Source organism: Camellia sinensis, chromosome 10 (genome assembly GCF_055761805.1).
Source record: "Camellia sinensis isolate YWXY chromosome 10, ASM5576180v1, whole genome shotgun sequence".
Classification (NCBI taxonomy): Eukaryota; Viridiplantae; Streptophyta; class Magnoliopsida; order Ericales; family Theaceae; genus Camellia; species Camellia sinensis.
In genome coordinates, this window is record NC_138970.1 from 60,232,795 (window position 1) to 60,258,950 (window position 26,156).

Here is a 26,156-nt window from a genome sequence, read left to right on the forward strand (position 1 = left end):
AGATGCTAGAGAGCTCTAAATCTAGAGCTCTAATTTGAGCTCTAGTGATGTGTCCAAGCAATAAAAAAAAAAAAAAAAACAAGGCAAGGCATAAACATCACATCAGAGTGGGTCCCACATTCCCATTAGAACTATTAGAGCTCCTATATTAGAGCTCTAAAGCATTTTTGATAAGTATATACTGGCTGTTTTTGAGGTTTACCTCCTGCTACATCCATCCACCTCTCGCTCTCTCTTTACGATGGCCACAGTGGTGTCGTTGGTTCTACTAGTTGTGTTTCTCATCCTGTTTATTACAGTTGCTTATCAAACTATAACTTGTTACTCGATCACACCAAGACGCATCAAGAAAATCATGGAAAAGCAACGTGTGCATGGTCCGAAACTGCGGTTTCTTATTGGGAAAATCTCGGACATGGCTTCCCTCGTCTCCAAATCCACCTCCAAAGGCATGGACTCCATCAACCATGACATCGTTGGCCGTCTCTTGCTCCATTTCCTTATCTGGTTCAAACAATACGGTCAGGGGGATATTCAAGCCGGCGCGATTGCTGGGTACTCTGTGCTTTGGCTCCTTTTGTGGGCCACGGCTATGGGGCTTCTAGTTCAGCTGTTGGCGGCGCGGCTCGGCTTGGCTACGGGTAAACACTTGGCAGAGCTGTGTAGAGACGAGTACCCAAAATGGGCTCGGTGGTTGTTGTGGGTGATGGCGGAGGTTGCCCTGATTGGGGCCGATATTCAGCAAGTGATTGGGAGTGCGATTGCGATTAAGATTTTGAGTAATGGGGTTGCTCCTCTTTGGGGTGGTGTTTTTATCACTGCTTGTGATTGGTAATTTCATGAAAACCCTTTCTCTGTGAATAATAATTTGATACAAATGTTTCAATGTTGGTGTGGTTGATATTGGAAATTTTCAACTTGGAGGTTTTGCTGGGTTTTTGGTTTTGATAATTTTCTGTGTCCTCTGTTTTCTTCAAATCATAATCTCTAAGATGGAGTCAATTGTTAAAATGGAGTCAGTTGACATGCATATTACCATGGTTTTACATTTTGAATACAAAATAACATTAACTTAGGTAATTTCATGAAAACTCTTTCTCTGTGAATAATAATTTGATACAAATGTTTCAACGTTGGTGTGGTTGATTTTGGAAATTTTCAACTTGGAGGTTTTTATGGGTTTTTGGTTTTGATTATTTTCTGTGTCCTCTGTTTTCTTCAATTCATAATCTCTAAGATGGAGTCAATTGTTAAAATGGAGTCAGTTGACATGCATATTACCATGGTTTTACAACGTGAAAACAAAATAACATAAACCTAGGTAATTTCATGAAAACTCTTTCTCTGTGAATAATAATTTGATACAAATGTTTCAATGTTGGTGTGGTTGATTTTGGAAATTTTTAACTTGGAGGTTTTTATGGGTTTTTGGTTTTGATAATTTTCTTTGTTCTCTGTGTTCTTCAATTCTTGCAATATGCTTCAAGAGGACACAGAAAATTATTTCTAAGATGGAGACTGGAGTTAGTTGTTAAAACATAATCCTGTTTCTAAAATTAATTTTTGGATATTCTTTTGGACAAATTACACTAACCTCTCTTGAGATTTACCTTAATTACAGGGACTTCTCCTGTAATTTTAAAAATAACAAGAGTTGTTTGGAATATCCTAAATAAATACACTTTTTAACTTTTTGGACTAAAAAGTTGAGAAAAAAAATATGATTATTTGGATTAACTTTTTGACAAAAATGTATATTAAAAAATTATATAAATTAGTATGTATGAAAAAATTAAGATTGAGAGTTGTGCAGTCATACTTTTTAACTTTTGATTAATAGTGATAACTTTTTAACTTTTTGTGTAACTTTTTGACTTTTTTTTAACTTACCAAATTTCACCTTACTTTTGAAACTAATATATAAATAGCTCTTATGTTACCATCCATATATACCCATATTTATATAGGAAAATGATTGGTAGCCCTAAAAAAGTTGCCCCTAATATCCCTAATTTTCAATTTTGGAAACTGTTTTCTTTTTCAAAAATGCTTTAGAGCTCTAATATAGGAGCTCTAATAACTCTAATGAGAAGATGGGTCCTACCCTGATGTGATGTTTGTGTCTTGTTTTGTTTTGTTTTTCTTTTTTTTTTTACTTTGACACATCATTAGAGCTCAAATTAGAGCTCTATATTTAGAGCTCTCTATCATTTCCCTTTCTTTTTTTCTTTCTTTTTTCCTTTTTTTTTTTTTTTTTACCTAAATTGGAATTTCGGGGCATTCGACCCCGAAATTACGGCTCTCAATCAGCACCGATTTATATAAATACATACATATCAAAATCCAACTATTCCATCCTGTATTCCTTTTTGGGGGTTATAAGCAAAAATCTGAAGAAGACCCAGATTGGTTTGAAGGTCAAGACCTTAAATTAACGGAAAAAATTGAAAGGATTGCTGGACAAGGCTGCAAAAAGGTAAATTCAAGGTGTGAATAAGCCATGAATGAGAGAGAGAGAGAGAGAGAGTCAAAGCTCTTTTGCAGAGACTTTTCTCTCTCCTAACCCCTTGTTTCTACAACTCTCTTCTCTCTCAAATTATCTAATTCTCTCTCTCTCCCTCTCCGCCTTTTCCTTCCAAAAGACAGAACAAGCTTCCATTAGGATTTGAAGATCTGCATCAGGATCTGATGGCCAAGCTTTTGCAGCCCGAATCTAAGCTCCTCAAGGTTTATCTTGCTTCTTTTGTTGGTGTCCCTTGCATCAAATGCTTCCTTTATACCAGCCACTTCCTCCAATGAAAAATGCTATGCAAGCACCCTTAGAGCTCTTTTTTTGAAGAATCGGTGAGCGAAGATGGAGATCCAATTGAGAGAGTGGGTTTTTACTTCACTGAAGCTCTCTACTCCAGAGTCTCACACCAAGCCAAGAAGACCCTCTCTCTCTCTCTCTCTCTCTCTCTATATATATATATATATAACAGATCACAGATTCATCAAATCGCCACCCCCGCTGCTTCTAACTTCATCTTTGTAAACCCTAATCGTCGATTGAACCCCCATATATACATACATACATACATACATACATGTACATATCTCGAGAGAGAGAGATGGTGTCGGAGTTGATTCCAGGGATCACGAGACACATACATACATACATATACAACAGTCGAGTCAGCAAGCTCCGCCTCCCTTGCCTCCAGCTCGCCGGACCACTCTCAACCCAAATCGCTAACCTGTGTATGCAGAAAGAGATAGAGAGAGAGAGAGAGGCAGCAACGATCGCAGGAGAGGGAGAGAGCACAGAGAGAGTGAGGGAAAAGAGATGGAATGGATGCAGTGATATATATATATATATAAGATACGTATGTGTTTATATATATGTATTCTCTCTCTATATATAAGAATGAATGAGAGAAGTATTATGGTTACTTCTACTGTTAAGTTAACGTTATTTAATGGGAAGGTAAAATCTGTATATTATTTAGGGAAGGATAATGTTATTTTTGAAATTACAAAAAAAAAGTCTCTGTAATTATGGTAACTTCAGGGAGGTCAGTGTAATTTGCCCTATACTTTTTAAAAACCTCGACTTATTATTATTATTATTTTTATTTTTTTTGAAAGCTGTTTTTGCACAAAGTTTCAATTTTTTCATTGTTTTGTTTCCTAAAACACCAAAAGCAAAAACAAAACCAAAACCTTCCCTTTCATTTTTACATTTTGATAAATGAAATATTACATAACCCTGTGTCTGGTTGGTAAGAGCATCCCCAGATGCCCTAAAACTCCTCATTACCTATTTTAAGGAATAAATGACTTCCTATACACCTGCATCAACTCCCTTAAATAATTTTCTAAATTAGTTTTTGCTATATATATATATATATATATTTTGCTTTGCTTTGTTAGGGACTGCAGTACACATTTATGATTGTTATTTTTTTAAATTTATAATTAAAAATTATATTTTAATAAAATAAAGAAAAAATATGGAGTTTGTTAATAGAATAGAGAAAAATAGGGAGTCTGTTGGAGGAAGTAAATGAAAAAGTAATTCTTAAAATAAGGAATGAATTTTTTAATAATATTTTAAGATAAAATTTAGGTAAACTAGGGGATGCTCAATCAGTGTGTGTGTTTGGGAGAGAGAGAGAGAGAATAAACAATGAAGTTTGGTTTTGTTATGCTTCATACTGTTGGTTTTACAACGAAACTAAGTTGAGGTTTTTTTTTTTCAAAAAAATAAAAAAATAAAAAAAAACTATATTAGTTCATATTAATTGTTTTACCAATTTGAGTCCATTTTATCTTTACAGTTTCATTTTTCTATTTCTTGAGAACTATGGTGTGAGGAAACTGGAATCACTTTTTGCGGCTCTTATTGCAACGATGGCGCTGTCATTTGCTTGGATGTTTGGTGAAACAGAGCCCAATGGAGTAGAACTTCTTCTTGGTGAGAATATTTTATTTTTTCAAATTTACAATTTTTTTAATGTCTAACCAATCTTTTATTTTGGATTGACATTTTTTGATATCATTTTCAAAACTGTTGTTTTCATTTTTGATGTTCTTAGAACTATGAAAAACTTATCATTTTCATTTTAATGCCAAACAATTTTTGAAAATTTTATAAACAATTTCAAGGTATTTCATAAAGGGCCTTGTCCAGGCGCAAGAAAATGACAAAAAGACAAAAAAAAAGAAAAAAGAATATGAGACACTTTTTATTGAAATCAAACTTCTTTTTACTGAATTCAGAACACTTTTTGACATTTCACATTTTTCTCATACACTTTGACTCCAATTCCAACACTAAACAATGCCTGAGGACACTCATAAGCATTTGCCTTCTTGAAAAAAAAAAAGGTGTTCTTAGAAAAGTTTCTCGAAGACAATTTTGGGAAATAGTTTTCCGTATCAATTTCATTACAAAAACTGAAAACAATACCAATGTACCCTTCCTTAACTTCTCTGATTCTAAATCACTAACAATTGGATCTCGTTGCAGGTCTTTTAATTCCAAAACTTAGCTCTAAAACAATACAACAGGCAGTGGGTGTTGTGGGTTGCATTATTATGCCTCACAACATGTTTTTGCACTCTGCTCTTGTACAATCAAGAGAGATTGACCGGAGCAAGACTGGCCGTGTTCAAGAAGCCCTAAACTACTACTCCATAGAGTCCACTGTTGCCTTCACAATCTCTTTCATGATCAATCTATTTCTTGCTGCCGTGTTTGCCAAAGCATTTTATGGTACCGACATAGCCAATAGTATTGGGCTCGTAAATGCGGGACAGTACCTTCAAGAGAAGTACGGGGGAGGGATACTCCCAATTCTGTATATTTGGGGTATTGGGTTATTAGCAGCTGGCCAAAGTAGCACGCTCACAGGTACTTATGCTGGGCAGTTTATTATGGGAGGCTTTCTAAATTTGAGGTTGAAGAAATGGCTTAGGGCTTTGATAACGAGAAGTTGTGCTATTATCCCAATTATGATTGTTGCTCTTGCTTTTGATGCCTCCGAGGACTCGTTAGATGTTCTCAATGAATGGCTTAATGTGCTTCAGTCGGTTCAGATCCCTTTTGCACTTATTCCCCTTCTTTGTTTGGTATCCAAGGAGGAGGTCATGGGTATTTTCAAAATTGGCCCGGTCCTCAAGGTACATTTTTACTCTCTCTCTCTCTCTCTACTATTGTGTTTAAAATGTTGTATTGTCTTTTTACCCATACATTTATGATCATCACAATAGTGTTTTTAACAACATTTGTTAATAACTCCTCTCATGCCATAGTCTTGTTACATCGAGATCATCTTGAATTTGTTACTTATAATTAGTGGACTAAAAGAGACAATATTCATTCCAAAAAAGATTACAATGATTAGGTTGTAGCTTTATTCAATTAAAAAGTTTATGGAAAATATTGATATTGAAACAATTTGAAAATGCAATCCTTCGGACTATATCAATATCTTCTTCTGAATTTGTTTGCTAATTTCTCTTAATTATTAATGAGCGCGGATCCTCGGCCGCCATTCTCAGCAGCCCTTCCCTACAGCCCTCATAACGACGTCGTTTTGGGGCAATTTTCAAAAAAAAAAAAAAAAAAAAAAAAAATACACACAAAACCAGAACAGAACCGAAATCTGAAACACCCAAATCCATTTCCCCCCCCCCCTCTTTCATACCCTTCAGATCTTCGTTTTCTTGTGAATCTGCCATCTTTTTTTTTTTTTTGATCTGGAGATGATGAAGATCTGTGTTGTTGTTGATGAAGATGTTGATATTGATGAAGATGGGGAATTAGGACAGATCCAGAGAGGAAGAGAAGAGGAAGAGAGAAGAGAAAGATCTGTGTTGTTGTTGATGAAGATGTTGATATTGATGAAGATGGGGAAGATGATGATGATGTTGAAGATGATGATGATGTTTTCTCTGTAGATCCACGCTAAATTTGTTGATGAAGATGATATATATATATATATATATCTTTATATCTATAAAAATTTACAATACATATATATATATATATAAGGTTGAAAAAATCTGGATTTGATTGTTGATGAAGATGATGATGATGTTGAAGGTGATGATGATGTTCAAAACTGAAGATGAAGGCAAACCTTGTTGATGAACAAAAATTTTTTTTTTTTTGTTGATGTTGATGATCTGGATCTGCAGAATTTTTTTTTTTTTTTTTTTTTTTTTTTGTTGATGTTGATGATCTGCAGAAATTCACTATTAATGAAGCATGAATGTTGGATCATAAACTGTGCATAATAGGCTTAATGTTGGATCATAAAATGTGCATATATATTCTTTGTCCGGTTTCAAACCATTTCCATTGATCTTGCTGAAGAGATGGGTATTCCCATCATTTACTTCCGAACAATCAGCGCTTGTTCTTTCTGGGCTTATTTTTGCATCCCTGAACTCATTGAAGCCGGCGAGGTTCCCTTTAAAGGTGTGTTTGCCTTTTGACTAAACAAACAAATAAAATTTTTGTTCTGTGTTATTTTTCTTACATTTTTTAGTCTTGATATATGTAGGAAACGATTTGGATGTACCAATACAAAGCATACCAGGCATGGATTTGGGTGTTTCAGATTTCGGTTCTGTTCTGGTTTTGTGTGTATTTTTTTTTTTTTTTTTTTTTTTTTTTGAAAATTGCCCCAAAACGACGTCGTTTTGAGGGCTGTAGGGAAGGGCTGCTGAGAATGGCGGCCGAGGATCCGCGCTCATTATTAATTGTCAATGAATGAGTTGATTTTCCATGTGTTTGTAAGCCTTCGTACATAGACTTTTTGCATAGATGGTGCATTTATTGGTGAGGTTGATCAATCTCTATTTTTTTGGTGATTTTATATCTTCAAAAGTTTGGTGTTCCGGTGATGTTGCTTTTGTTGCTAGCAATGGTAAAATGATAGACGAATCATTCCTTGGATAAACATTAGAGCATCTCCAACGGTAGTAGGCATTTTACCTATCTAAATATTTCTATAAAGTATATATTTTATTTTGCCTATCAACTGTTTTATGTTTTTACTCCAACCATACTCTTTATTTTAGCTATTTATCCAAATACTATTAATTTTATAGAATGACACGTCAACAACAAAGATAGAGGGAAATGATCTTAATGATTGAATACATTTTGCCTAGCGTTGAAGGCTAGCTACATGTAGCTAGTGAATATGAATTGAGCCAAAATGCCTAATCATATGCCTAGTGCATTGGAATTGAAAAAAGTGAATCACACTAGGCATTTTAACTAACAAGTATTATATGCCTAGTGCATTGGAGATGCTCTTAAGGATGCGGAATATTCAGACATATTTCCTAACAATTTATATTGACTTTCTTTGTTTTCGAGTATGAAGATTGAAGTTGATATGGTGTCTACTTGGTGCTATTTGCTGCAGATTAAATGGGCTGCTTACGATTTTTTTTTTAATTTGTGTCAGGCCGTTTGTTATAGCAGCTTATGTGGTAAGAGTAACTTAAATAAGATGATTATTCTAGTAGGAGGTGTTTGTAGATTCTACTTGTAGATTATCAACTTTTAACTTAGAATACAAGCAAAACACACACACGGAAACAATGGTTGATTAAATCAATGCTTGTATATTTCTCTCTCTATTTGCCATTGTTATATACAGGGTCTGTTTTACTATTGTTCCTTGATTGTGTTGCAATTCATAGTTCTTATAAAGCACAAAGTGAAAATAAATAAAGAAATATTTTTTCCGGCCCCCTTGACTTGAATGCTAGCTTGAGTTTTCAACTGAGAATGACTTTGTGGATTCACTCTTTATTTCTTTTTTCTTTTTTATTGGTAGATGGTTTCATGGCTCGTGGCCGCCTTGGTGATAGTGATCAACGGTTATCTTCTGCTGGAATTTTTCTATTCCGAAGTAAATGGATGGTTACTAGGCTCCGTCGTATCTGCTTTTACAGCTGCATACCTTGCATTTATCATATACCTCACAGCCCGAAGCATTACCTTTTCTAACTGGCTCGGCTTTTTACATACCAAGAGGATCACAAACACACGAAAATGAAAAGTAGTAATTTTTTTTACTTATTTTTACATGAAAGAAAAGAAAAGAAAAGAAAAGGCTGAGCAATTGCTATCCGAATGTAGTTTTATTTGCCTATGAAACATGCGAAGCAGTGTATGATTCATCATAAATTGCAGAAATGTTGTCCTTGGAGTAAATAATTCAATGTTCTTGGCTTCTTCAACCTCTGATATTAGTGAATTCATCTCTCCCACTCTCGCATAATTTATATGTGGTTTCATGTAATATGCATGTTAATTTTGTGTTGAGCTTGTTATGCATTCCTCATTATTTTCCCAGGGAAGAATTTTCTTTCAGGCAGCTGGTGGAAAGGAAAAAGCAAATCATGGAAAAAGAATTTTCTTGTTGGGTTAAAAATCCAAATTTATCCCACATATTTCAATAATTCTTCAATTTTTCGCGAACATTACAAATAATTCTCAAATATAAACATGTTCAAAACCTTAAATATTTTAAACATATTTAATAAAACTAATTACATGATTAAGAAATTTAACAATAAAAATTCAGAATTTATTTTGTTAGTAAGTTCAAATTCTGTTTTTTTTATTTTTATTTTTAATTGTCCCAGATTAATATTTATAAACACAGATTTAGCTTAATAGAACTGAGTTTTAAGCGTCAATTACAAGTTCATTCTAAAAACTAAAATTGTATTTTTTTCTTTTTATACATCAAAATTCACAAATAAAAAGAAATGTTGACGATATTAGATGTATGTCTAGTTCTTTTGATTACTTCAGGATTATCAAGGTTCCTAGGAGAAGCTTTGTAATGCCAGGTTACTGGCTGACCATGCACGTTGTATAACTTTTGTTTTTATATGTTCATGCTGTGTTCTTCCTTAAAAATAAAAAAATAAAAATAAAAAAAATGTTGGAACATTTGACTATCTAATGAAGTGTAACGATTGTAATCGCGGACTTAGACTATGGTTTGGAGTACGCTAGGGCCATCCACTCAGTTTATAGAATATTATGATTTCAATTTTTTAAAGGAAATGGGTTGAGAATCCTTTTTCTTTGACCCCACTACTCTTAATGTATTGAAATTGGCTAATTTTTTATTTTTTGTTTTTTTTTTCCTCCTATTACCCACTGACACCTGTTTGTGGAGGTTGTAGAGGTTAAGGAAAAAAAGAGTCTCTATCATTTCTGTTTTTTAAATTCTTTTGAATTTATCAAAAGATTTGTATCAAACTAACAAACAAAATCCAAATTTATCCCACATATTTCAATAATTCTTGACTTTTTTCTTCTCCAAATATTACAAATAATTCTCAAGCATAAACATGTTCAAAAGATTAAATATTTTTAATATGAAAAAGTCTCACCAAAGAAAAAAAATTTAAAAGTGAAGTGAGTCCCATTAAATTTGTGCTTTGTGACAATTTTTTTAAATTAAATTTGTGAAGTGAGTCCCACTAAATTAGGGTTTCACTTAATAAATACAAATAAACTAACCGCATGATTAAGAAAATAATGTATACCAAACAAAATTTATACTATTATATTAAATGAAACCCTAATTTAGACTCTTGAAGCTTTTACTACCTCACGTTCCCTCACATATCTCACCCTGCACAACTCTAGACTTTCACTCCCACGTTTTCATCCCAACCAATCTGATTCTCCTTTTCTAACTGTTTCCACCTTTTCACCCCCGACAAACACCTTTGCATCCCATGTGTCCTTCATATTACACTTCATGGAATTCTCATTTTCTTCTTCCAGGTAAAATCATCGTCAATAACATTTTTAGAACATTTAATTTTCCGAATATTTATTTATTTACAATTGGTGTCAATTTTGTGATAATGATTTAATTGAACAGTAGTTTGTGGTGGTTTGACTATGAAGTTGGGCTTTAACGTCAATGGCGGAAGTCAAGTTTGTTTTTTTATCCCACGTGTTCCTCCGTTCTGTTATGCTTCAAGCAAAAGTATAAAAATTATCATTATTTGGTATTTTTTTTTATATAATTTTTTTATATTATTAGTATGTAGAATATGAATTGAGTACTGTAAAAAATTTTTTTCCTTCCTCCAGTTCTCTTTCAATTTCTTTTTAACTGAAACTTTTTTCTTCAATTTTGCTCAATTTTTTTAAAAAAATTTTATTACTTTATTATGATGTATCATAAAAATTATGATGAACCAATTCTTCTTCTCTTGAACTCTTTTTATGAATTTTTTACATTATTAGTTTTTTTTTTTAACAATTATGGTATACAAACAAGATTACTATTCCTCTTCGAAGGTAAATGATCTAAAATTCATTAATTTTTATATTCTCAGTAATTGAAATTTTTGTTTAGTAATTTTTTTTCATATAAATTTTTGTTCATTATTATTCTAAACTATAAATTCTATTTAAAAAAAAATAATTAGAATTAATAGGTTTATTTATGTTTCAAATATTCTCAATGATTGTTTATTATTTTTAAGTTTTTTTGGGTATAAATTCTATTTTTTTTTAAAAAAAAATTCTATAATTGTTTAAAAGTTTTGAATTTGTTTATTTTCTTTCGTATAAATTCTTTAGTTGTTTAAGAGTCTTGAATTTATTATATTCTCAATTATAGAAAATTTTGTTTATTTTTTTATTTTTTTACTATAAATTCTGTTAAGTAATATCACTCTTCTTGGCCAATCTTTTCAAAATTTAAATTTAAGAGCACATCTTATTGATTATTTATTTATATATATAAAATCACATCTCAGTGATTGTTTATTTTTTATTTTTATAATTTAATTTTGTTCATTATTATAATAAAAAAAATTTCAAGCTGCTTAGCCACATTGTGCTATTGGGGACAATTTTTTTCAACTTGCTTTACCTCATAATGTATATATATATATATATATATATGTTGTGAAAATTATTAAATATCGTATATTTTGAAAGGTTTATATATATATATATATATGTAAATATATCATGTTGTACATATTTTATTTATGAAATATATTAAAATCAAATGTTATATTACAATACATTATATTATACTCATGATACATATATGTTATTAAAAAAAATATAACATAATGGCATGGTTTGGCATGTGAGTTTGGATAAGTTTGGGACTATTTTAGCCACAAAAAATAAAATAGGTTATTTTAGCCATAACAAACAAAACATCACATCCAACCCATAATCATTACACTCTTCTCTCACAAAAAAGTCAAAAAACCTTTCACAAACCAAGCTTTTTAGCCCAGGCTAAAATAACCAAAAAAGCCAAAAAACTAAAAAAACCAACTCACTTCCCAAACCAAGCTAATATAACTTTTTCTAAATTTACAGACGCAACGTGTTTGTCCTCGACTGCTAGTTTAATATATACAAACTCACACTAATCAAAAGTCAATAATTTGCATCTAACCCATGGGCCTAATTCGCTACGCGTAAGGATCCTCTAGAGTTAATCCTCTAAAGTGATCTCCTAAAGTGCCTGATCGGACGGTTGAGAATGAAACTCACCAAAACGACGTCGTTTTGGTGAATATTTTCAAAAAAAAAATAAAAATAAATAAATATTAGATTCGGGGATTTCAAACTTCCCCCCATATGAAGAACTATACAGACAACGACGGGAAGAAGCGAAACGAGAGAGCAAAGAAGAGTTAGAGAGGCCGATACCTGCATCCCGTCGCCGCCGTCGTGCCGTCGGCACTGTCCTGCCGCCGCCGTGGCTGTTGCCCCTGCTCCAGCCGATTGAAACGTATATAGGTATAGTTTTTACATGCAATGTTTAAATATATGTTTTAATTTCGATTTTGTTTTTTTGGTCTCTTCTAAATCAATCCCAGATGAATTTCAATGAGCTGGTCTCTCTAAATCAATCCCAGATGTTTTTTTGGTCTATTCGATTTTGTTTTTTTTACACAACTTATGGTTCTTACTTATTTTTTTTACAAAACCAAACAAAAGCAGTTTATTGACTTGAGTTTTAGAATTAAAACATATAATCATATCTTTGTAATTTTAGACATTTGGTACAGAACATGAATGAGACGGGCTTCTGTCATGTGCGAAATTTCGGGTTACTGGTTACAGTTGGGTATATAAACATATAATGACATTTGGTCCAGTTATAATTTGGGCATTAGACGGGCTTTGTTTACATACACCCGCTAGATTAGTTCCTCATTTTTTTCTTGCAAACATTGCGTGAAAATTGGAAGATTAAAATCAAGATTGTAGTCGCGTTCTAGTCATGTGCGAAATTTCTGTACAATATCATAACTGGACCCTATCTGTAAATGCATCATTTTACAAGAAGGTCATAAAGCCTTTCCTATTAGGATCAAGAATGAGAGTGTTTATTAGATAGCCCTATGGTTGAGAACATAAATTTTTTCTGCCTCATCTGTGTTGTGCTGAATATTGCTCAATCCCTATGATAATAGATATATAGACAATAGTTTAGATATGTATATAGATTTAGAACAATCCTTGGAGAATTTGATTATTTAGAACAGTAGTTTAGATATATATATATATATATATAGATTTAGAACAATTTTATTATGAATTTGATTATTTTGAACAAATATTCTTTGTGATTATATATATATATATATATTATATAGATTTATAGACAGTTTAGGTACTTCCTAGAAAAATAATCTTTTTTTTTTTTTTCTGAATTTAACAATGAATACCTGTTGCAGTGAACATCTTAAAACCACACTGTGATACATAACAAAGACCATAATTTAGTTTGTATTATTCAGTTTGTTATTCATTGATTATCTTATTCAGTTTGTATTATTTTGTAAACATAATTTACAGTTTTTATGCTAATATTGAGCACTTCTTTATTTTTTAAGTGACTTGGCACATGGATATGGAACCTAACAATCATGAGAATGACGGGGTGAGTGTGATTGGAAGCCTAGAGTTCGCATGACATTTGGTACAGAACAAGAAGCATATGATTTCTATAATACTTATGGAGAAAGGTTGGGCTTTAGTATTAGAAGGGGTTATGTAAACAAGAGCAAAGAGGGGCAAATCACTTTAAGGCAATTTGTTTGTAATAAGGAGATTTCGGATTGTCGACAAACGAGATCCACTAACAAAAAATCCTAGGCAGGAAGTAAGGATTGGTTATCAAGCCCGAGTTGTCATTAAGTGGGATAGGAATATTCAGAAATTTTTTGTTAGTGATTTTGTTGAACAACATAATCATATCTTTGTACCAGCAGAATGTACGCATATGTTACCATCCCAAATGAAGATATCTGAATCACAGGCAACCGAAATAGATTTAGCCGAAAAATCTGGAATCCGTCTTAATGCTGCATTTGAGCTCATGGGTAATGAAGTTGGTGGAAGAGAGTCATTTGGGTTCACAAAACTGGACCAAAAAAATTATTTGAGAACGAAGAGGCAAAACAGTTTAGCATATGGGGAGGCAGGTAGCATTTTGTAATATTTTCATGACAAATCATTGGAGAATCCATCTTTTTTTTACTCGGTCCAATTAGATAACGAGGAGCAGATTACAAACATATTTTGGGCCGATGCTCAGATGATCATGGATTATGGGCAATTTGACTTTCGACACTACTTACAAGTTAAATAGTGCACATAGACCATTTGTGTCTTTTGTTGGATTTAACCATCATAGGGAAACTGTGATATTTGGTGCAGCTTTGATGTATGATGAGACCGCCGATTCTTTTGTATGGCTTTTTAGAAGATTCTTGGAGGCAATGTCAAGTAAGGCTCCAAAAACAATTTTTACGAATCAGAATGCTGTAATGGCTAAAGCCATACCTATTGTCATGTCTAACACAACCCACCGCCTTTGCACTTGGCATTTGATGCAAAATGCATTAAGGCATGCAAATTCTATCTTCAAGGATAAGGCGGTGAAGGATAAGGTGATGAAGAGTGTTTTATCCACGTTTATGTACGACATTAAGGATGAGGAAGAGTTTACGTTAAAATTGGAGGAAATGCTTGACAAGTATGAAGTAAGAGATAATCATTGGTTGAAGTTAACATTTGGGGTCAAGGAAAAATGGGGTTGGCCATATGTTAGAAATGCATGGGGTGCGGGCATAAGTAGCACCCAACTTAGTAAATCCTTTAATGCTTTCTTGAAGGATTTCATTCAGTCTGATCATAACTTAATGCAATTTTTCATGCATTTTGATCGAGTTCTTTCTGAGAAGAGGTACAAAGAGTTATAAGCCGAATATGCTCTATGCCAAAAGTTGCCAAGGGTGAATATTAAAGTGAAGATTATGGAGCAAGCTGCAGATGTTTACACAAATAAAATTTTTGAAGAATTTCAGGATGAGTATGTCAAGTCCCTTGAAGTCAACATTGAAGAAATTGAAAATGTTGGTGAGAGTACCATTTATACGGTTCTTGATAGTGATGGTATAAAGGTGAGGAATGTGAGGCAGGAGTGTGATGATTCGGTCACTTGCAATTGTAGGAAGTTTGAAATGAAGGGCATTTTGTGTAGTCATTGTTTGAAGATCCTTAGAGAAAGACTCAAATTCAAAGAGATTCCTTCACAATATATTCTGAAGAGATGGACTAAAAAAGCAAGATCTGAAAATGTGAAAGATAGGTGTGGGCATGATATTCAGGTTGATGTAAGATTGCATCAAACTTCACGTTATAGGTCATTGATGGCAATATTCAGATCAGTAGCGTGTAGAGCTTCTGAAAGTGAGGAAACATATAATTTGACGGTCGAGAAAGCGGATGAATTAACTACAGACATTGAAACCATGTTAAGCGCAATATTCAATATGCCTTGTTTAGATACTATTCAACAAGAATGCCCCCCCCAACACATGCCCCGAAAGCTTTGAAGTGGATGGTGTAGCGGATAAAAATGTAGTTCAAGCAAAAGGACTCAAGAGAAGAGAGTGCACTAGCAAGGGACGAAGGCGGACAAAAGGTGGTTTGGAGCTTGCGTTGGCAAAGAAAAATAAAACAAGTTCACATAATACTTCTCAAACTTCCATGTCTGTTACTCCTCAAACTCCTCCCTTATTTTCGGTAAGTGCTCCTGAAGCACCTCCCTTATTTCCTCAGTCGGCTCCTTTATTTTCAAGTGCTCCTCAACTTTGTCCATTCTCGCCGAGTGTTCCTCAAGTTAGAGCTTCTTCGGCTCAATTTATGTATCTCGCCTATGATGTAAGTTGGTTTAATAAAAAGTTTTAGTAGGGATTTGTAGGTGACCATTATCATTTTAAATTGATATGTGTTTGTTATTGTTGCAGCCAAGTTTTCTTCATCACAATATGCATTTTTCAATGCTATCGATGTATTCCGTCCATGGAACTTATCAAGCATTGCTTAACAATGCAAGTAGTTATCACTCGCAAGCTTCAAATAGTCCCGCATGTAGTCAAGTAATTTATTTTTCACCTTTCCTCTTTTATTTTGTCATTCATTCATTTAAAGTTCCATTTTATTTTATGGTTCCTTTGATGTAATATTATTTTATTTTTTTTGTAGGTACTATATGGTCGTGGTCGTGGTCGTGGGCGTGGACATGGGCATGGGGATGTGGATCACATGCCAACATCATAGCGTTATTTTGTTTTGGGAATTTTTGTGAATTTTTTGTTGGATATGTAATATTCAAAACCTTTCATTAAACTGTTGCTAAAAATTTGTTGACACCATCCCTGAAATGTTGTTGAAATTTAGGTTCAATTGTTGCTTAAATTTTGATGAAATTTCTGTTCAAATGTTGCTTGAATAATGCTGAAATGTTGCTGAACAGTTGATGAACAATGTTGACATGCTGCTTGAACAATGTTGAAATGCTGAATTTATGCTGAATAATGTTGAAATGCTAAATTTATGTTGAAATAACAGGTTGCTGAATTTGTAGTCGAATAATGCTGAAATGTTGCTGAATAATACTGAAATAATGCTAAAATTTCTGTTCAACCTGTTTCTATTGTGGGACTTGTATCTCTATTTATTTATAACATTCATGTCATGTAAGTAGCAGCTCCTTTTAGAAGTTATTTGCTTGTTTGTTTGGTTTTATCCAAGAAAATCATCACCTCTGTGCTGGTTTTCTGTCATAATCAGGTTTCTTTTTTTGTTTCTGTTTTCCCCCCCTCCCCTTTCGGTCTGTAGCAAAGTAGTTAAATATGCTCAATTGTGTCATTTATGTGGTAACGTAAACATGTCTAGTGAGTAGTTTATCAGACATAACTCCTATGTTCTCATTTACTCTACTTATTCAGGTTTATTGATCATAGTGGGTATAAATTTGGTGTAGCTCTGTGTCATTGTGCATGGTCAAAAACAAGCAAAAAGAGTCTGCTTTCATTTTTGTTTATCTGGTAGGATATCATGTGCAATATGTTACATGTCAAAGTTTAAGTGCAATCTGTGTGATCTTTGAAGTTCCAAGGTCCAGTACTCATTCTCTAATTTTATTTATTATGTTTTCCCAGAGTGCTAAATGCATCTTACATCTTTTTGTCAATATAAATATGTTATATTAGTAAATGAGTTCCTAGTTTTTTCTGAAATAAATATTTGAAATAAATATTTTTGTTAAAATGTTGGTCATGAACAACCTGAATTTTAGAAACCTGTTATACAGCATTGAACATTTCATACAACATTTTCAAAGCATCACATATAATACAAACTGTTAAGCAACCAACATAATTCAAAAGATTTCACACACTGTTCATAATCAATATCCACTTTAAAAATTCAACACATTTCATCGCAAAGAAACCTGTTATACACCTTCAACCTGTTCAACATGTTCATTGAACACCTTGTTATTCAACTTGTTCAACCTGTTCATTGAACACATTTCAATAGCTCATGTTCAACCTGTTAATCAATATACTTGTTTTTTTCAAACCATCACATATAATACACACTGTTAAGCAACCAACATAACTCAATAGATTTCACAAACTGTTCATTCAACACATTTCATCTCAAACAAACCTGTTATACACTTGTTTTTGCAAGCCATCAGATTTTGAAGCACCAAAAAAAAAATTACAAAACAAGTAGAAAAGTAGATTACATTCATAGCATGTTCGAAAACCTAACAACTGAGTCATTTACATGATAAAGTACAAAAATACACAAAATACAATGACATAAGTCATTGCCTTGAACATCTTCTCCATCCTTTGAAGCCTTCTATCATGCTCACCAAGCTTTCTCCTTAGATCAGTAATTTCTTCTGTTCTTGAATCTGTCTGAGGTCCAGCATTGGTTGAAGTTGATGAGGTAATGTCGTCGTCGTCGTCATCATCTGCGAACTACCTGAAGTAATTGCAGTGGTCGTTCGTAGACTACAATGGACAAGAATCAATCTATATAATAAGGCAAGAGGGATTTTGAAAATGTCTTTAAATGTATGTGAGATACATTTGGTTTTAAGGGCCAAGATGAATCCTGAGTTTAGATCAACGGCCAAGATGAATCAGAGATACATTTCCCACCCGTTTGAGTTCATCTCTCCCTCTCTCCCACGTTCTCTTCAGCTCCCTCTTTCCCACGTTGTCTGTCATAGTGTCTCTCATCACCACAGCCATTGAAGACCCTTCGAACCCTTCGATACCCACCCTCCTTCTTCGATACCCAACCCTTCGATACCCACCCTCCCTCTTCGCTACGCTACTCCTCCTTCCCTTACAACCCTTCTCTTCGACCTGACCGAGGTTGTCACCGACCGAGCCTCCCTCCATCCGACGATCGAGTCTCTCGCCTGACTCGCTTCTCGCCTCTCAGTCCCGCCGGACTCTCTTCTGTCGACGGATCTGTCTTCTCTCGGCTCTTTCTCTCCGACCAGCCCGATTCTGTCCACCGACTCCAACCTACAGGTATATAACTACAAATTGAAATCTGCTGTTGTTGTAGAATTAGTTTTTTTTTTAGGATTTTTTTAAGGGGGCAAAAAAAAGAAAAGTTAAATCTGTTGTTGTTGTTGTAGAATTTGGGATTTTTTTTTAGGGTTTTTTTGTAAGGGAAAAAAAAAAGAAAATTGAAATGTGTTGTTGTTGTAGAGTTTTGTTCAAATTTTTTTTTTTTGTGACTTATTGCTCCTCTGTGGTGTGGATGTTCTTTGTTATCAGGTGGATACGCTGCTGGATACTATAGTTCTATCCATTAATCCTTATAAATTTTACTGCGTATTTTTCATGGGTTCTTTTGTGCTTTTATGTATATCAGCATATGTTTGTCAATTGAATGGGTGGGCTTTTATGTATATCAGCATATGTTTGTCATATGTTTTTCATGGGTTCTTTTTTGCTTTTATGTATATCAGCTTTTATGCTTGAATGAAATTTTATTCAATCAATCCCCCCCTTGCCTTTGAATTCGCATCATGCCTTGAAATTTTATTTTAGCTTATTTTTCATGGGTTCTTTTGTGCTTTTATGTATATCAGCATATGTTTGTCAATTGAATGAGTGGGCTGAAATGTTGAAGTTAATTCTGGTTTAGTGATTGAAATTGGACTGTTTACCTGTGAAATTTCATTCAAATTGCAATCTTCTCACCCTTTCAAACTTTTTTTGGAACAGTGATCTACGAAAAAAAAAAAAACCCAGAAGTTTACATTGCATATATAATTCAAGAGGTGAATCTACCCCATCAAACTAAAAATCTAGCATTTTTTTTTGGCTTATTGGTTTTGGACATTGAGGTTTAGGTAAGTATGCTTGGAGTTCAATTTTTTTTTCTTTGTTCTTTGTTCTTTGTGCATCATAAGTAATTGTAAATTGTAAAATATTTAGCTTATTTCACTTTTGATTTTGAGATAAGAATACTTTTTGTTGGGTTTTCATGTGTTTATTGATGTGTTGCATTTATGTTAATGTGTTTGTTTTGGAATTGAATTTGTGAACTTTCTTCTCCCTCTGCATTGTAAATGTATGATGAAATGCTTAATGAAATTTTATTTTAACAATAAGTTACATCAATCCCCCCCTTGCCTTGAATTCGCATCATGTCTTCATTTGATGGATTTATGGAAAGCCCACCTCTTTTCAAAGTATTAGTAAATATGTCAACCAAACAACAGATATATACATGTCTTCAATTTGTGTTTATTTGATTGCATGAAACTTCTCTTGAATCGATAGCCTCACTTTACTTTTTAATTTCTCTCTCTCTCTCTCTCTCTCTCTCTCTCTCTCACTCACTGTTGGTTGATTTTAGGTTTTTATATCTAGATTGATGGATCATACTATTTTCTTTTATTTTTGTTTGTGTTTAATTTCCTTATATTGGGATTGAAGAGTTTCTTTGTACATTGATGTTTTGATTATTGGAATTGTTGGGCTTCAAGGTCGTTTCTTTGTTTCCGGAGTGGTATACTTCAACTGCAAAATTGAGAAAGGACAATCACTAATTGTTAGTTGTTATTTTGTGTTCAAATGTGGTGAGGTAGAAATTAACTTATATTCTCATAGAAAACTGCAAAGAAAACTTTTCAACTTATATTCTCATAGGCATTTTCATTTCAGTAGAAATTAACTTCAAATTCTTGATGCTTGCACTCCTAATAGTTTACATGGAAATTCAGTATTAACTCCTTCAGTGTTAAAAAGAAAATTCTTAGTCATTAAGAAGTCTTGACTGATAATGCTCTTGAGATTTCATATACACATAAGCTAGAATGTTCTATCCATTAAAGCTTTATTTCAATTTATTTGGAAGTTGCAATATGAATCTGTTACCTTTTGATCTTATTAATGTTATTTAAATATGAGAGGCATCATATTTTTCTGTACCTTGCATATTGCTAGACCATGGCCTACCGAATGTGGTTGCACACAACCCTCACGGAAGAGCCAAGGGCAAGGGTCTGAAACTCCCATCCCATCCATCATTGACCACCTCTCTCAAACTTTCTGAAACTCTCCTATTCTCCCTACCAATAATTGCAACAAAGCTATAAAAAAATTCAATTAAAAAATATATAAAATGAAAATCTTTGATCCTTTGCCATAAAATGAAAATCTTTCTTCAATAAAGCTCAAGTTTTTAGTTATTTTATTCTTTATTTGGTTTCATATAAATGAGTGTGTTTTGAGAAGAGTTAGACCGAATGTGTGTGTTTTAAAATTTGAAATTTGAGAAAATGAGAGAGCGAGAAAGGACCGGCTGTGGGTGGGTGGGTGGTGCAGAGTTTTAGGCTTATTTTTTTATTTTATTTTATGTGTGGGGCTCTTGGGCGCATGTATAATTTGACCTCAAAATTTTTTTTTAACAAATTATATTTTAATTTTTTTTTGTTAGAAATGTGATACAGAGAGAGGGAGTGTGTTTTGTGAGTGTGTGTGTCAGTGAGAAAGGGACGAGAGGAAGAGAGAGAGAGTGTGTGTCAGTGAATGTGTATTGTTTTTATTTAAAAAAATAAATCTAAGCCGTTTATTTTTTTATAGGTGGCGTGGCTCTATCTGAGCCGTTGCCCGGAGGGAGAGGCTAGAGAGGATCCGGACTCTTCTTATGGATGGGTAGCACTACACCATTTTTTAGAAATATATATAACAAAGTAGTTGACTCATATCAATAGTAGTATCAACTCCTCTTATATACCAATGAATTGAAATTCATTCTGTTCTCATCTGCAAATCCCAATTCCTCAAATCTAAGCATAGTTCAATTCCAAGTCTGGTGACTCTTCTCTGCATAACAAAACCATGCAACTCAAAGGTAATACTCTCTCTCTCTCTCTCTCATAGTAGTAGCAGCAGCAGCAGTAGTAACAATATTCTCTCAAATTCTATCTTTAGATGGGCATATCCTTGCACACATCCTGGCTGCAACCTCCATTGGAGTCATCTCTACCACTGCGTTTCACTACTACCATCGACAAAAGCCCCAAAAACAGTTGGAAGATCAAACCATAGTTCCATTGTTAGACAAGAATGAGTCTGGTCGTGTTGCCAAACTTGAAAGATTCTCCAATCATGTTGGTAAAAATCTATTCATCTCCATTCTTCTTTTCTTCTTTTTTTTTTTCATAATGTTTTTCTACTTTACAACAACTAAAATGTTTTATTGTTTAGGATTTGAAGATGGAAGTGAATGCCCCCAACTTTGCAAATTAGCATATGAGTACCTCAAAAAATCCAAAGAGTGTGAGAGTACTATCTATGAGTATTTTGCTGATGAGCCAAATGTTGATGAGCTGCATGTGAAGTTGGTTGAGGAGTTTGATAGGTGCATCCTTGCCTACTTTGCATTTCATTGGAGCCAAGCTTCTCTCATGATCAGTCAGGTAATCGAAAATTTTACTTCAAAAATTAGTCAGAAAAAATATTGAATTGAAAACTCTACTTCAAAAATTAGTCAGAAAATATTGGAGTAGTTGAGATTCATTTTAAATTAGGTCCCACTATATGTGTGTATGTTTTTATAAATGTTTCAACAACAATATTAGGTAATTGGAAAATTTAATTAGAAAATTACAATTTTTTATTTTAATGATGGAGATTCATTTCAGGTTGGGCTTTCTGATGTTTCAATTGCTGAATTTTCATTTATCCTTGAAAATCTTTCATTCATTCTCTTCTTCTTCTTCTTTTATTTTATTTTGGGAATGTGTGAATTGCTGGTATTGAGTATTGATTCTGATAAGAAAAAGTTAAAGGACTTTTTTTTGCTGGATACTAGGGTTTTGTTTATGGGTCATTTACGTTTTTTTAAAATCAATCTAATACATTTTAGTTCACTGGAAACTCCCACAGCTTTTGAGTTTGTGAATTTTTTTTCAAAAAAAAAACAGGGATTGGTCAAAACCTCCCACTTGAGGGCATTGTAAAAATTATATCTGATAACATTGTATTTTCCAGTGATGCAATGTTGATGTGATAAAATTGTCACTTGGCTGGTTCTGTTTTTTGTTAAATAGAATGACCATTGTATTTTTTTATTTTTTTTTGGGCATTGTAAAAATTAACTCAACTAACTGGTTGGGGGTTGAGGGAAGGTTTTTACTAATCCCATAAGTCTGAAATATTGAATTCTCGTGATCCCACAGATTTTAGAAGATAATAAGCCTGAAGATATGCAGGTAAGGATGTCTAAAACCTACCTTTTTTTCCTTCGTGTCTTTTCATTTTTGTGAGGTTCCCATTAAAGTGTTTACATTCTTTGCAACAGGTAAATCCCTCTAACTCTAACTAATTAAATTATTTATTCCCTCAAGTCTTTTTATTGGCTGTTGTAAACTCCCACAACTTCTGAGTTTATGAAACTTCCACAATTGTTTGAGTTTGTGAATTTTTTTTTCAGATAACATTGTATTTTCCATAACATAATCAAATCCAATTTTTTGACTTTCAGTGGAAACTCCCACAGCTTCTGAGTTTGTTAAATTTTTTAAGTTTGTGAAACTCCCACAATTTTTTTAGTTTGTTAATTTTTTTTTCAGATAACATTGTATTTTCCAGTGATACAGGGTTTGGTCAAAACCTCCCTCTTGAGGGTATTGTCAAAATTATATCTGTTAACATTTTATTTGGTTTCTGTTTTAGTCAACCAACACTCACCCCCTCAAGAATTCAAGTTTCTTTTTCAGTATGTGTACTTTTCTGATAATTGTTCGAATTAGTGAGAGAAAGCTGAAAGGTAAATTGGGTTTTTTTAGGATAGCGAGTATGATTTTATTTTATTTTATTTTTTAGTTTGTAAAACTTTTCTTTTTTTTCTTTTTTTTTTAATTTGCTGCTCATTTATTGCTGTCAAACTAAATCCGTGAATTTGAGAGGCCCATTGAACTTTGTGGCTCATCGCATTCAACATTCCCTTCAAAATTGTGTCAGACCCCTTGAAGAATCAACATTAATACAGAACTCTCTCTCTCTCTCTCTCTCTCTCTCTCTCTCTCTCTCTCTCTGATACCCTCAATCTTTATTGTTTTCATCTTCAGTAATATCATAGCTTCATTCAATTGAAATGTGTGAAGAGAATAGTCCAAGTACAAATTAGAACAAGAGACACTCTATGAATTGAAGTTTATGGGTTCTTCTGGGTCTGCAATTCAATATGAATACTAGGTTATACAACATTTTTGCTTCTGGGTATTGAATAGTGAAGACCGAATTTACTTTGATGGGTGTTCTGCTAATGAATTTGGTTTTTTTTTTTTTTTTTTTTAATATCAGCTACTTATGACAAGGAAGGTTTCGACTAAATTTAGACGTTTTAGGCATTTTAATCGGATGTGTTTTGCTTATTTTTGAAGTAACTGGGTTTGATTTCTATTTGTTGCTCAAAATTGTGAAGTGGGAAATTTAGGGGAAATTTATGTTCTTCTCGGATTCTCTTACCTTTTCGGGAAGAAAGCGGGGATGAAGAGCTTTCTGTTCTTCCTAGGCACACCAAAGTTATTGTAACAGGAAACAACAGAACAACAGAACAAGGTGTCGTCAAGAAGGCTGTTGGTCTTGGTGGTTGGCATTGGCTGGTAATTTTCTTTTTGACCTTTACACCACTTTATCCTCTATTCATTTGACTTTAATCATATCATTGCTATTTTAAATTCTTTTGCCAAGTCACATTATTGTTATCTTTCTAGCTTTTTCAATTTCTAAGGCCTGTGGTGCTCTCTTGCCAGGTGCGATTCCTGAGTTTGAGCTCCTATTTCCCTTCTATTGAATGTAAAGAAATAGAAGTGAAAATCATCCAAATTTAAAATTTTGTTCTCTCACTAAACATCTGTATTATCAAACATATATCTATATAATAAGGGAAGAGGGTTTTTGGTGTTCTGTTTGTGCATTCTTATCCCAATTTTTATTTATTTATTTTTTTATGTAGCTTATGGGTTCGGATTTAATTTTTTAAAAAATTTTGGGTCTGAAATGTATCATGATTGGCAATGAGCTTTTACTTTGTTCACTTATTCTTTATTCTTTATTTTTATTTTTCCACAAATTTAATATCCCAATACAACATCAAGGAACCGGCAAGGACTGCTAAATATGTAGCTGAAGTGTTATTTGGGGTTAGACCCAAATGTTTCTCTACTGAATGGAACCATTAAGAGCACTACAATTTATATATAGAAAAATTAATGTGGTTTAAATTCATTATGGTTGTAGTCTTCACATTACCTAGAATCAATTTGCATATTGATTTTGTATGCATGTTTTTCTGATGTACATGGAATTACTGTCGTATTTAATTTAGTTTTGGGATCTTTCCAATTATATAACTCTCCATAAGAAAATGATGTTTTATTTTAGATATTTAAATTTATTATTAGCAACACATTTAATTATCTATTTCTTGGCGAATTTTAATTGAAAGAACAAGAATTTTGTTTACGAAAGATAGAGGGTAACTCTTCTAGATTAATGTTAAAGACTTGCACTTTGGAATTTACAATTCATTTGCAATGACATCGCAATGGAGTTGAGTTACATGATTGAATTTGTAATAAATCAAAAGTTAATATGTAATTTGTCATATCATTACAAATAAAATTAGAAGAGATTGTTTTTTATTGGTGTGAATTCTTTTTCCAATTATTATTATTTTGTTTGTTTGCTTGTTTTTTTTTTTTTTTTTTTTTTGGGACGTATACATTGACCACTTCCCATCATTTCTCCCCTTATTTTATTAAGGGTAGCTCTAATTTAATGGATAAATAAAAAATATTGGAAATAGCATATTAGTTGCTTTTTAAGAACAATAATTAAGAAATTGAGGTGATTCACCTACAAAGTGGCTTATCAAATAATGTCAGCTACTTCATACGTTAAAAAATACTAAGAAAAATAATATATAGATCAAGAATTCAAACACAAAACAAATGTTAATAAAGTAATGTATGTTTTAAATTCACTTCACATGTGAATTCGACTGTAACCGAGGTAAACCACACACTATTTATTTTTATTTTTTTTTGATATACTATTTAAGGCTATATTTGTTTGGGTATACTACATAATTTCTCTTAAGTAGTTTTATGAAAAATCATCTAACCTTTGTAGGTCGATTGATTGATCCTGAACATTTTTGGCTATTTGATCACAACTTTGAGACACTTTTCATAAAACATTTTTATGATCGTTAACACTTTTGCAACACATAGACTGTAATATAAGAATTTTATTAGATAGTGCCTTCAGGCACGGGCAATCTCTGTTATTTTTTAAAAAGGTGTTATTTTTAAAATGAAACTGGTATTTGATGAATCTTTTTTCTCTTTGTTTCACTTTTTCAGGTTGGTGATGATATACGGATGATGATCCAAGTTAGGTTTTTTTTCCAATCAATTTGTTTCGTATGAATAAAAATTTCAGCATCGACAACCACCCTCCCTTCGAACTCGCACTCGCACTCGCAAGGTTCGATTTCTGCCTCTCCCCTTTCGTAGATCAGTTTATTACTTCTTTTAATTAATTTCAATAAATTTCTTGATTTCTAATTTCGTAGATCAGTTTATTGCATTCCAGTAGATCAGTTTATGGCTATGTCTGGTTTGTCTATATGGTTGCAACACCACCACCGCTGCTCATCATCACTACTGCCGCTGTTGATGCAAAACCCATTTCATGCTCAAACAGAATGTGTTCAA

At 33.0% G+C, this 26,156-nt stretch overlaps 4 protein-coding genes across 4 annotated transcripts; all 4 read left to right on the forward strand.

The window, feature by feature from the left end:
• Positions 1 to 358: 358 nt before the first annotated feature.
• On the forward strand, positions 359 to 8,754 carry LOC114263410 (metal transporter Nramp3.2-like). The gene is made up of 4 exons (XM_028203945.2): positions 359 to 831; positions 4,320 to 4,456; positions 5,012 to 5,664; positions 8,343 to 8,754. Exons 1-4 carry the CDS (start codon positions 416 to 418, stop codon positions 8,562 to 8,564), a joined length of 1,428 nt encoding a protein of 475 aa, XP_028059746.2. The 5' UTR covers positions 359 to 415; the 3' UTR covers positions 8,565 to 8,754.
• A 5,382-nt stretch (positions 8,755 to 14,136) lies between these two features.
• Positions 14,137 to 14,790, forward strand: LOC145800419 (protein FAR1-RELATED SEQUENCE 5-like). The gene has a single exon (XM_082890093.1). The coding sequence runs from the start codon at positions 14,137 to 14,139 to the stop codon at positions 14,788 to 14,790; it is 654 nt and encodes a 217-aa protein (XP_082746219.1).
• A 54-nt stretch (positions 14,791 to 14,844) lies between these two features.
• Positions 14,845 to 15,426, forward strand: LOC114263525 (protein FAR1-RELATED SEQUENCE 1-like). Its single transcript, XM_028204093.2, has one exon. It carries the CDS (start codon positions 14,845 to 14,847, stop codon positions 15,424 to 15,426), a length of 582 nt encoding a protein of 193 aa, XP_028059894.2.
• A 2,856-nt stretch (positions 15,427 to 18,282) lies between these two features.
• On the forward strand, positions 18,283 to 25,918 carry LOC114257672 (calmodulin calcium-dependent NAD kinase-like). The gene is made up of 6 exons (XM_082891481.1): positions 18,283 to 18,438; positions 21,010 to 21,280; positions 21,361 to 21,543; positions 21,637 to 21,848; positions 22,611 to 22,643; positions 25,803 to 25,918. Exons 2-6 carry the CDS (start codon positions 21,268 to 21,270, stop codon positions 25,866 to 25,868), a joined length of 507 nt encoding a protein of 168 aa, XP_082747607.1. The 5' UTR covers positions 18,283 to 18,438; positions 21,010 to 21,267; the 3' UTR covers positions 25,869 to 25,918.
• The last annotated feature ends 238 nt before the right edge of the window (positions 25,919 to 26,156 follow it).